Source organism: Bicyclus anynana, chromosome 24 (genome assembly GCF_947172395.1).
Source record: "Bicyclus anynana chromosome 24, ilBicAnyn1.1, whole genome shotgun sequence".
Taxonomy (NCBI): Eukaryota; Metazoa; Arthropoda; class Insecta; order Lepidoptera; family Nymphalidae; genus Bicyclus; species Bicyclus anynana.
In genome coordinates this window covers 2,024,748-2,036,083 of record NC_069106.1, presented here as the reverse complement: position 1 = coordinate 2,036,083, position 11,336 = coordinate 2,024,748, and the positions used below count along the sequence as shown (strand labels likewise).

The 11,336-nt window shown below is 37.7% G+C and overlaps 1 protein-coding gene across 6 annotated transcripts in view; it reads left to right on the top strand.

The window, feature by feature from the left end:
* Positions 1-11,295, top strand: part of LOC112043992 (facilitated trehalose transporter Tret1) — a 51,150-nt gene extending 39,855 nt beyond the window's left edge. For all 6 annotated transcript variants that reach the window (XM_024079703.2, XM_024079701.2, XM_024079702.2 and 3 more), the window contains 7 exons: positions 893-1,079; positions 2,224-2,345; positions 2,802-2,978; positions 3,914-4,006; positions 6,065-6,291; positions 6,832-6,984; positions 8,480-11,295. In XM_024079703.2, coding sequence (XP_023935471.1) covers positions 893-1,079; positions 2,224-2,345; positions 2,802-2,978; positions 3,914-4,006; positions 6,065-6,291; positions 6,832-6,984; positions 8,480-8,504 — 984 coding nt within the window. In that variant the 3' untranslated portion in view covers positions 8,505-11,295. The remainder of the gene's footprint in view (positions 1-892; positions 1,080-2,223; positions 2,346-2,801; positions 2,979-3,913; positions 4,007-6,064; positions 6,292-6,831; positions 6,985-8,479) is intronic.
* Positions 11,296-11,336: the final 41 nt, after the last annotated feature.

Sequence of the window (11,336 nt, the reverse complement as noted above, 5' to 3'; positions counted from 1 at the left end):
AGTTTTTGTTTCTATAAAGAACATACAGACAGACAGACAGACAGACAGACAGACAGACAGACAGACAGACAGACAGACAGACAGACAAAAATTTTACTGATTGCATTTTTGTCATCAGTATCGATCACTAATCACCGCCTGATAGTTATTTTGGAAATATATTTCATGTACAGAATTGACCTCTCTACAGATTTATTATAAGTCTTAAGTAAGTGTAAGTAACACTTATCTATAATAAGTGTTATTATATAAAAAAAAACAAAGTACTATTCAAGGAGCTACAATTGTAACAAACTTTCAAAAATGTATTACTAACATCATGTACTTTCAAACACCTATCTATTCGCCGCCTTGCCCTTTGAGGTCATTCACTTTAGCCTAAGCTAGGTCAAAGTTCAATGACTTCATACTTACGAAACAGAATTAAACAGGATGTTTAAATTATATTCGCTAGCCTGTGAATTAGCTTGATGTATGTAATAATATGTAATAATTTTTAATATTGTTAAGGGTTTTCTAGTATTGGACTAATAAATGTCGGGGCAGCTTACAGACAGTGAATCTAGTACGGTGTATATGACTAGCCGACAACTGTGTGCCTAGTGCGAGTTTTCAATATTTTCATACTGTTACTATCGAGTTGACGTAAACGCGAATTTATATGGAACTGAAACAGTTGTGACCTAGTGCCACTAGGTGGCGTTTTTTCAATTCCTAAGAAATTCGCGTTTACGTTAACGCGATAGTAACAGTATCAAACTGCCACTAGGCCCTCTACATGGCCTTATCGCCTATGACACTTACAAAAGTGCCAAAATAATGCAGGTAACCCTCATTTTTGGGCCCAACTGACTAGAGAAGATATGTGCTTCATAGCTGTAATTTGTGACAGGTGGAGTCTCGCGGGGCGCTGGGGTCGTTCCTGCAGTCATTCATCACGGTGGGGTTCTTGCTGGTGTACGGCGCGGGCCCCTTCATCTCGTACCATGGGGTCGCGTACCTCGGCATGGCTGTGGTGGTTCTGTTCGCGGTCTCCTTCTTCTTCATGCCGGAGTCCCCCACATACCATCTGTTGAAAGGTTAGATCTAGGATTTGATGGTAGGCTTCGGCCGTGGCTAGTTAACCCACCGGTAAAGACGTACCGTCAAACGAGCGTTCCGGTGCGATGTCGTGTAGAAACCGAAGGGGGTGTGGATTTTCATCCTCCTCCTGATAAGTTGGCCTGCTTTACATTAGATTGCATCATCACTTACCATATGGTGAGATTGTAGCTAAGGGCTTACTTGTAAAGAATATAAGAACAGAAAGAAAAATCTCTCAAGAGTCCAAATTTTTTTTTAGAAGTTTATTATAACAAATACACACCATCTAATTTTTCACCCAGAGGCAAGGTACCCAATACACAAGCGCTTTTAAACCTCTGGAAAGCAAGGCTTATTAACCTTTGGAATAAGTTTATATAATTAAATACATAAAACAAAATATAATATACCTAACATATAATTACATTGTTCATGTTTGGAAGTCCCTACAAAAGGCCTGTCCTGCAGTGGACGTCCATCGGCTGATATCATGATGATAGGCCTACCAAGTTTCAGATTCGCAGGTCATCACTAGCAACACGAAATTATTAGAGACCAGAAAAAATACATCTACCAGATCTGGGGAGTTGCTTTATTTTTAAACGTTTATTTTCAAAATAAAATGAACGTTTTTCTTTTTCACTGATAGACGATAAACATCCATGCGCTATACGTGAAGATAGAAGTATAAAAAAAGAATTAAGAAAAAAAACAGATCGTCATCATGATATCAGCCGATGGACGTCCACCGCAGGACATAGGCCTTTTGTACGGACTTCCAAACATCACGATACTGAGCCGCCTGCATCCAGTGAATCCCTGCAACTTGCTTGATGTCGTCAGTCCACCTGGTGGGGTCGGCCAACACTGCGCTTACGTGTGGGGTCGCCATTCCAGCACTTTGGGACCCCAACGTCCATCGGCTCTTCGAACTATGTGCCCCGCCCATTGCCACTTCAGCTTCGCGACTCATTGAGCTATGTCGGTGAATTTGGTTCTTCTGCGGATCTCCTCATTTCTGATTCGATCACGCAGAGAAACTCCGAGCATATCTCGTTCCATCGCCCGCTGAGTAACTCTGAGCCTTCTTATGAGGCCCATAGTTAGCGACCAAGCTCACAATAAAATATAAATCCGCAGATAGAACAGAGGATGCAGCTCAATGTCTGATGACCATCCGTGGTCGTTCCCGGCAGGGTGTGGCTGAAGAACTGGCGACCATGAAGGCTGATGTCCTCGCATCTATGGAGAAGAAAGCCACGGTAAGAGAAGATTCCAAAATCTTGGGAAAACGGGGAGAAATTACTCCGTTTTTACAGTGATATTACTGTAAGGGCTAGGGCGGGGACAAAGACGTACCGCCAAGCGATTAAGCGTTCCGGTACGAAGTCGTGTAGAAACCGAAAAGGGTGTGGATTTTTATCCTACTCCTAACAAGTTAACCCGCTTCCATCTTAGATTGCATCATCACTTACCAACAGGTGAGATTGTAGTCAAGGGCTATCTTGTAAAGAATTAAAAAAAAATTAAAATAGATTTTACTCTGGATTACATAAGCTACTTTTACCTTGAAAAATCACAGTTCCCGTAGGTTATGTGATAAACAGATTAAAGAGGCGCCTGCTTTTTAACCGACTTCTTCCAAAAAGGACTCCTCCGTTCTGCGTTCGGCTGTATGTTTTTTTTTTTAATATCTAAAGTTGTGTTTAATTCCCCAGCTTCGCGACGTATTCCGCGGCAGCAACTTCAAGGCGTTCTACATCTCCTGCGCGCTGGTGTTCTTCCAGCAGTTCAGTGGCATCAACGCCGTGCTGTTCTACATGACGGACATCTTCAAGGCTTCCGGCACTGACCTGGACCCCTCCATCGCTACCATCATCATTGGTGCTGTGCAGGTGAGATCTTACAGCTATGGCAGCGGTTCTCAAACTTTTTTGATGACGGAACCCTCTTGGAAGGCGAAATACTTGACGGAACCTTATAATAAAACAATTGTTTTTGTAAATGTATTCATTATTAATCTATACTTATAATAAATCTGTAGAGAGGTCAATTCTGTACATGAAATATATTTCCAAAATAACTATCAGGGGGTGATTAGTGATCTATAGGTACTGATGCCAAAAATGCAATCAGTAAAATTTTTGTCTGTCTGTATGTTCTTTATAGAAACAAAAACTACTCGACGAATATTAACGAAACTTGGTACAATTATTTTTCATACTCCTGGGCAGGTTATAGTATACTTTTCATTACGCTACCGTCAATAGGAGCAGAGCAGTGAAGGGAAATGTTTGGAAAACGGGAGAAGTTATTCCATTTTTTAAGCTTCCGTCGCCGTCGCATGGTCCCTACCATAGGGGTAGGGTAGGGGTAAGGTAGGGGTAGGGTAGGGGTAAGGTAGGGGTAGGGTAGGGTAGGGGTAGGCGTAGTAGAAGGGTTTCAGGCGAAGTCGCGGGCGTCCGCTAGTTAATAATAAAAGTGCGATGTAACAGTTACTAATTATTACATACTTAGTAAATTACTACATAATAAATATAACAATCATCATCATTATCAACCCATATTCGGCTCACTGCTGAGCTCGAGTCTCCTCTCAGAATGAGAGGGGTTATTGAGGGTTAGGCCAATAGACCACCACGCGGGCTAATGCGGATTGGCAGACTTCACACACGCAGAGAATTGCTGTCATAAGGATAGGGTATTTATTGACTGTCTGTAACTTTTAGATATGAATAAATTTATTTTTTTTCTTTCTTTTTTCTTTCTTACCGTTGAGCTATTGAGGCTCTTTAAATTTAAATTAATATGATTCAATTGTGTTGAACAGCTGATCGCGTCATTCATCACCCCTTTCGTGGTGGATCGTCTGGGTCGACGCATCCTTCTGCTGATATCCTCCTGCGGGACTGCTATTGGACTTGTGAGTATCATCATCATCATCATCATCATCATCAGCCGATGGACGTCTACTGCTGGACATAGGCCTCTTGCATGGACTTCCAAACAAACGCCAGCATCCAGCGGCACCCTGCAACCCGCTTGATGTCCTCGGTCCATCTAGTGAGGGGTCTACCAACACTGCGCTTTCCGGTGCGGGGTCCATTCCTAACGTCCATCGGCTCTTCGAACTATGTGCCCTGATCATTGCCATTTCAGCTTCGCGACTGGCTGAGCTATGTCAGTAACTTTAATAATAAATAGTAGTAATAAAATCTATATATACTTATCATAAAACTGTAAAAAATTTCATATTTTGAAAATTTTCGTCATTTGTGGTCCCTAGTTAAAAGGCCCTATAGTAAGCTATTGCTTAAATAGCTTACTTAAGTTAATCCAGGGTTTATAGCCAAGTGGCACGTTGTTTCTCTTTCTACAAACGTTAACGCTTCGAAAATTAGAAAAATGTATGGGAATGACAGATCCGATCGACAACTTGACCACGATAGTTTATGTCATTCCTATATATTATAGAATTTTCGAAGCGTTTGCGATCGTAGAATAAAAACGACGTGCCTCTTAGCTACAGGCCCAGGACTGGTTGTTTAAACAGACTTAATATTAAATAACAAGTATTTAGTTATCTCCATTAGGAAAAAGAGTTTTCAATAAAGAAAAGTATACCTACTTACGTGACTATATTGCAGGCGATATTTTTATTGTTATTATTATTATTTTTTTTCATCGATGTTTTATTTTTCTGTGTTTTTGTAAAAATCAATGTACCTACCTATTTAGTTTTAATTTTGTTCTTAATTAATAATAATTTACATTATTAAAAGGTCGTTGGTTTACATAGGTTGTTGAACTGTGTACATGGCGGCATCTGAACTGGGTCCTAACTGAAAATCAGTGCTGCATACTTTTTTTTGTATAGGAAGTATGTAGCAAAATGCTGAGTTGGGGCCTTTTTCTAGGTAATGCCACATATTGCAGGGCGTTCTTCTTTTTTTGTTTTAGCTATAAGTTATATATTTAAAATTTATTATTGTAATGTGTGGCACTGCCTAAAAATAAAGATATTTCTTTCTTTCTTTTCTTGATTAGTGTAGAGTTTTAGAATAGAGTTTAGTTTTATACATAGAGTTTTCTGTGATATACCTACTAATCAATATATGCATAAACAATGTGGTCTAAGGTCCGGCTTAAGAAATATATAACCTCATCTGTTATATTTTTGGGATAGGAAATAAATGGTACAAAATATTCCCAACGACACATTGCAAATAGGTTGCCTTGCTTCAATGTACAGCCCCCCTAGCCAAGTGGCACGTCGATTCTGTTTCTACGATCGCTAACGCTTCGAAAACTAGAAAAAAGTATGGGAATGACAGATCTTGATCACGTGACCTGTCGATAGCAAATGTCATTCCCATACATCTTCCACTTAATGTTAATTATAAAATTATTGTAAAGACGTAAATTTTAAATGGTGAAATTGTCATTTGAATCATTAAATACTTAATAAATAATTTGCATGCCAAATTGGCAAGATACATTTACCATCTACGACAGCCGCGTGGCGCAGTGGGTAGTGACCCTGCTTTCTGCATCCACGGCCGTGGGTTCGATTCCCACAGCTGGAAAATATTCGTGTGATGAACATGGGCTTTTTCCAGTGTCTGTGTGTATTTATACATTATATGAGTATTTATATGTAGTATATAAATGTATATGAATATTATAATATCAACTAACTAACTAACTACTTCTTCGTACCCATAACACAAGCTACTCTGTATGCTTACTTTGGGGCTAGATAGTGATGTGTGTTGTTTAAGTAGGTATATTATTTATTATTTATTATCTACATCTACCGACCACCTGTATAAATAATGCATGTATCTGCAAATAAATAAATTGATTGATTGATTGATTGACTTGGCTAGGGGGGCAAAATTATTACAGTTAAGTATCTATAGATTTTATTGACATTGTTAAAAAAAAGAACAGATATGAGAAAAAAAATATTTATTTGCAGGCTCTACTAGGCATGTTCTTCTTACTGCGACACGTGGGCAGCCCAGCCGTGGCCAACATGGGCGTGCTGCCCGTGATCGCGCTGGTGCTGTTCATAGTGACGTACTGCTGGGGTCTGGGCCCGCTGCCGTGGGCGGTCATGGGCGAACTGTTCCCCATAGAGGTGAAGGCGGCCGCCGCGCCTCCAGCCACCGCCTTCTGCTGGATCCTGTCCTTCCTTATCACCAAGTGAGTTCTTGTTTTTCTACACTAGTGTTATAAAGAGGTTAGATTTCATTACCTAAAAAACAACTAAATTTAAATGTACCTATATTAATCAGTGGAAAGTTACATTAACAGTGAGTAACATGGATATTTCGACACATACATTACATCAAGCAAAGAGGTCTATCTCTGATTTTGAACTATATTTACAATTCTTGTTACATTTTTATAATGTAAATTAGTGATGCGGGACGCCATCTGGGCTATCCCTGTCACAAAACCTTTTTGCGTTATCCATGTTACTCACTGTTAATGTAACTTTCCAATGATTAATATCCCCGTATTTCGACGTGAACTGTGCGGGTGAAATCGTAGGGCAGCTGCTAGTACTATCTACTATTATACAAAAGTATTATTATATTTATTTATTTGTTAGGTTTATTTACAATCACACTTACACTAACTTAATTTGCACCATTGCTATTGGTGCAAATTAAGAAGAAAGTTATATTATTAGCGAGTAACACGGGCTTTATTATATCCATGTATTCTCACTTTTCTCAGGTTCTTCCCCACGATCAGCGGCAACATCGGCATGCACGTCGGCTTCTTCATCTTCTGCGCGTGTTGCGTCGCCGCATTCTTCTTCACCCTGTTCATAGTCCCGGAGACCAAGGGCAAGAGCTTGCAGGAGATACAGCAGTTGCTCGGCGCCAAGTATGTGTGACGTTGGCTCTTGGACTAAGTATATGATATGGTGACGGATGATCTCTTTTTTTTTTATTCTTTACAAGTTAGCCCTTGACTACAATCTCACCTGATGGTAAGTGATGATGCAGTCTAAGATGGAAGCGGGCTAACTTGTTAGGAGGAGGATGAAAATCCACACCCCTTTCGGTTTCTACACGGCATCGTACCAGAACGCTAAATCGCTTGGCGGTACGTCTTTGCCGGTAGGGTGGTAACTAGCCACGGCCGAAGCCTCCCACCAGCCAGACCTGGACAAATTAAGAAAATCTCAATCTGCCCAGCCGGGGATCGAACCCAGGACCTCCGTCTTGTAAACCGCGCATACCACTGCGCCACGGAGGCCGTCGCGGCTCTTGGACTAAGTACCTATATGATAACTTCGTAACGTAACGCGTTACGGCGCTACTCTGTCTGGCTTCCCATCTCTACGTAGCAGGCTTACGTTAACCTTTAAGTATGGAAGTGGAGTCTCACAGGCTTTAGTCGATGTTTTTGTTTCCTTAGTTTTAAAGTTTGCCTAATAATACCCACTTCCCATAAATGAGCCGCTCAGCCCCCCTAGCCAAGTGGCACGTCGATTCTCTTTCTACGATCGCTAACGCTTCGAAAATTAGAAAAATTTATGGGAATGACAGATCTTGATCACGTGACCTGTCGATAGCTAATGTCATTCCCATACATCTTTCTAGTTTTCGAAGCGTTAGCGATCGTAGAAAGAGAATCGACGTGCCACTTGGCTAGGGAGGGCCGTAGCTTTTGTTTTATTTGTAAAACTACCAACAAGGGAGGAGGTTCCATCTTCCGATGAATATCCCGTAAGTAAAAACCATCAACTAGACTTTTGCACTGACTGGCAGTAAATTTACGTTAATAAACTGTTGTCAAAATTTATATTTGTTACCAGAAACGAAAAAAGTCCCGTAGACGCGGCTTTATAGCCGTGATAGCGTAGTGGATATGACTTCTGCTTCAGATTCCGGAGAGCGTAGGTTCGAATTCGGTCCGAGGCATGCATCTCCAACTTTTCAGTTGTGTGCATTTTAAGAAATTAAATATTACTTGACTCGACTATGATGGGAGCCCAGGGCATGTGGCCATGTAGCACAATGTTCCTTGTTACAATCGCTAACGATTCGAAAACTAGAAAGATGTATGGGAATGACATTAGCTATCGACAGGTCACGTGACCAAGATCTGCCATTCCCATACATTTTTCTAGTTTTCGAAGCGTTAGCGATCGTAGAAAGAGAATCGAGATGCCACTTGGCTAGGGGGCTGGGCTCCCATTTTTATCGGGATAAAAAATTACGTTCGTAAGATTATAATCTATCGCTGTGTCAAAATTCATCATACTCCGTAGACTAGTTTTTGAATAGATAATTAGACATCCATACATCCTGATCAACTTTTACATTTATTATATTTATTATATATTAAAGGTTTATTTTTGTCCATTTTTCAGGAACACAGAACCCGAAAAGGCGTAAATTGAATAAAATTTCAGTGCAGAGCAGAAAACGAATTTTGTAACATTAGTTCCATAAGTTTAGATTATCGACTTATTTAATAATTATACTTTATTTAATGATTAGATAATATTTAATTTATAATAAAATCATTATTATTTTGTTTATTACCATTAATAAATAATTAATTTTTATTTTGTGAAACTAGTGAGGATCAAAAAAGGATCAAATAGTGGCTGTACGGTAGGCCTTTGCCTAAAAGAAAGAATACAGATAAAAAAGGACTAAATGAGGATCACTCTATTGGTTGGACCATAGACTATAGAACAGAGGACTATAGAATAGACAATCCTCTTCGCCGCTTGATATACCTACTGGACATAATTTACACAAATATTTTAAATCTTTATTTGTTGAATTCTTTTCAATAAGTAAGTTTTCATTTTAGCATACTTATTGATATATGTACTACAAGACCGTCGTCCTTTTAACAATAATCCAAGAACCATAAATATTGCCTATTTTATATGAACTTTTTTAAAATTATGGAACATGAGGGTAAATTCATATTATTTCCTGCTTCTTCTAGCGAAATATCTAGTGAATAAATACGTAGGTACGTTTACTAAAATGTTATAGTCGTGATCTAGTCTCTTTTTATTAAAAAAGTTACCTACCAATTAAAAAAGTTAAGTCGTTGGCTAAGTCAGTCCCTTTTCTAAAATTTTGAGATCTTTATATAAGATTAGAAAAACAATAATTTTAAGGGATCTTTAGAAGTAATGCATTTACCCAAAATGTATATGGGTGAAAAATTTTCAAAATAAGTATTTATACATATTTATGACAAACAGCTGGTTTGAAACTAATATATATTATTTAGGGTTAATGTTCATTTCCATTATATAGGGTGGTTTAAATTGTAAGTCCAAGATCACGGGGAAGTACAAAACTTAATTATCGCTAGGTAATTTTAAAAGTTCCTATGTGTCATCGATATAAATCGTTAGATGGGCCCCTCCATACTAAAGAACGCACAATTTTATGTCATTACCCAAAGACGTGCACGCACATCTTATCTTAACAACAAGCGCATGCTGTGAGTGGACGTGGACTTTAAAAAATATTTACTGTTTTCTTTTTAATTCCTTAATTATGCCTTCGTGTTCCTTTTGGAGGTGTAAAAACACAAGCTACAACGTGAATAAAGAGAAATGTGTAGCGAGTGATGACGTACTCAATGTGCGAAACCAATGACAGTTCCGCGACGCTTTGAGGCCCATCTAACGATCTACGATCGATGCTATGTGTCATTAAAGTTGAAAATGACGTAAAACAATGATAATTTTACACTATAGATCGGTTACGTCCCTACAAAATCATCGCAAAAAGTGACCCGAATAATAGGCTACAACACTAAGCGCACACATGCACAATTTTGTCTTTTGATTCATATTTTTATGTATATATAGTTTTTCCACTTTCTGAACACATAACTCGACATTGTAGACGATATTTAGGGATTATTTGTTTGAATAACGTTTGTTGTTGACCACAACTAACATTGAGTTGTGTATAAATTTTCTCTTTTGAGCGCCTCATTTTTCATGTGCTAATAACACATCTAACAGTATTTAATATCATTTGGACGTAAAAGTTATAAATAACCATAAATAAACGAGTCGGTACAAGGTAAATAACATATTTAAAGGTAAATCAAAAAATCAAACCTTCTATACAGTTTTAGTACAGACTCTTAAATCTATGGTTTTATGTAGGTATATAAAGTGAAGATTTATTTTTCTTTCTGCATCCACAGCCGTGATCGATTCCCGCAACTGGAAATCGAACTTACTACCGTTTACATTTTATAAAAGTATTTATATGTAATTTATAAATATATTAGTAGCACACAGGTTATATGCTTACTAGTGATGTGTGGTGATCATAGCTGGGCACCGTTAATCAAATAGTTTACTTCGTTAATCGCTAATCCGCTACAAAAAAAGTTATCTTCGTTAAACATTAAAGCGTTACATTCCGGAAAAATTAACGCAAGTTAACGTTAATCGTTAATCCGTTAATATGACTGGTTAATATTGCATTTTTATATCATTGTGTGAGATCCCCATTGGAAAAATAAGGGTGAGCACTGGGGAAAACTGCCATAAATTGATTTTATCTATATATAGTTAGGCAAAATGTTAACTTCGTTAATTAACGATTAACGGATTAACGAGTTAATGCCCAGCTATGGTGGTGATGTGTGTATTTATTGAATTAATGAATTAATTTATTGATTCGATTACATTATCATTTCAAGTGTGCACTGTGCAATTGCACAAGGAGGTTTTAACTGAATAGTTCGACTGGTCAGATAAAATGAAATTTTGAGCATTTTCAACTTTCGTGGCCCAGCGTTGTGATATATTATTTAATGAATTTTATATCTGCTCTATACAGCCTTTCTTGATGAGTACTGTTTACCAATAAACAAATTAAAAATGAGGGTATAAATCAATAGTCATTTCACACCTAATAATAATTATAATTTAGTTCTTAAGTTAATGAAATTAAATTTTATTAATAAGCTTAGAAAATTAGATATGGTTAATATATTTTCTAAACAAACATTTAAAATAAATAAGTTATAAACTGACAGGCGTATTCTACTTTCTTTTTTAATTTTTTTGTTGGTACTCACCAAGAAAGGCTATAGTATAATTATACTGTTGTATATAAATATACTATTTTTATATAACACTTCAAAAGTACTTGTTATATGAACACTTTAAAATTATTAAATAAATGAGTGATATTAAAATTGAGTTTTATTTTAAAATCACATCCTTT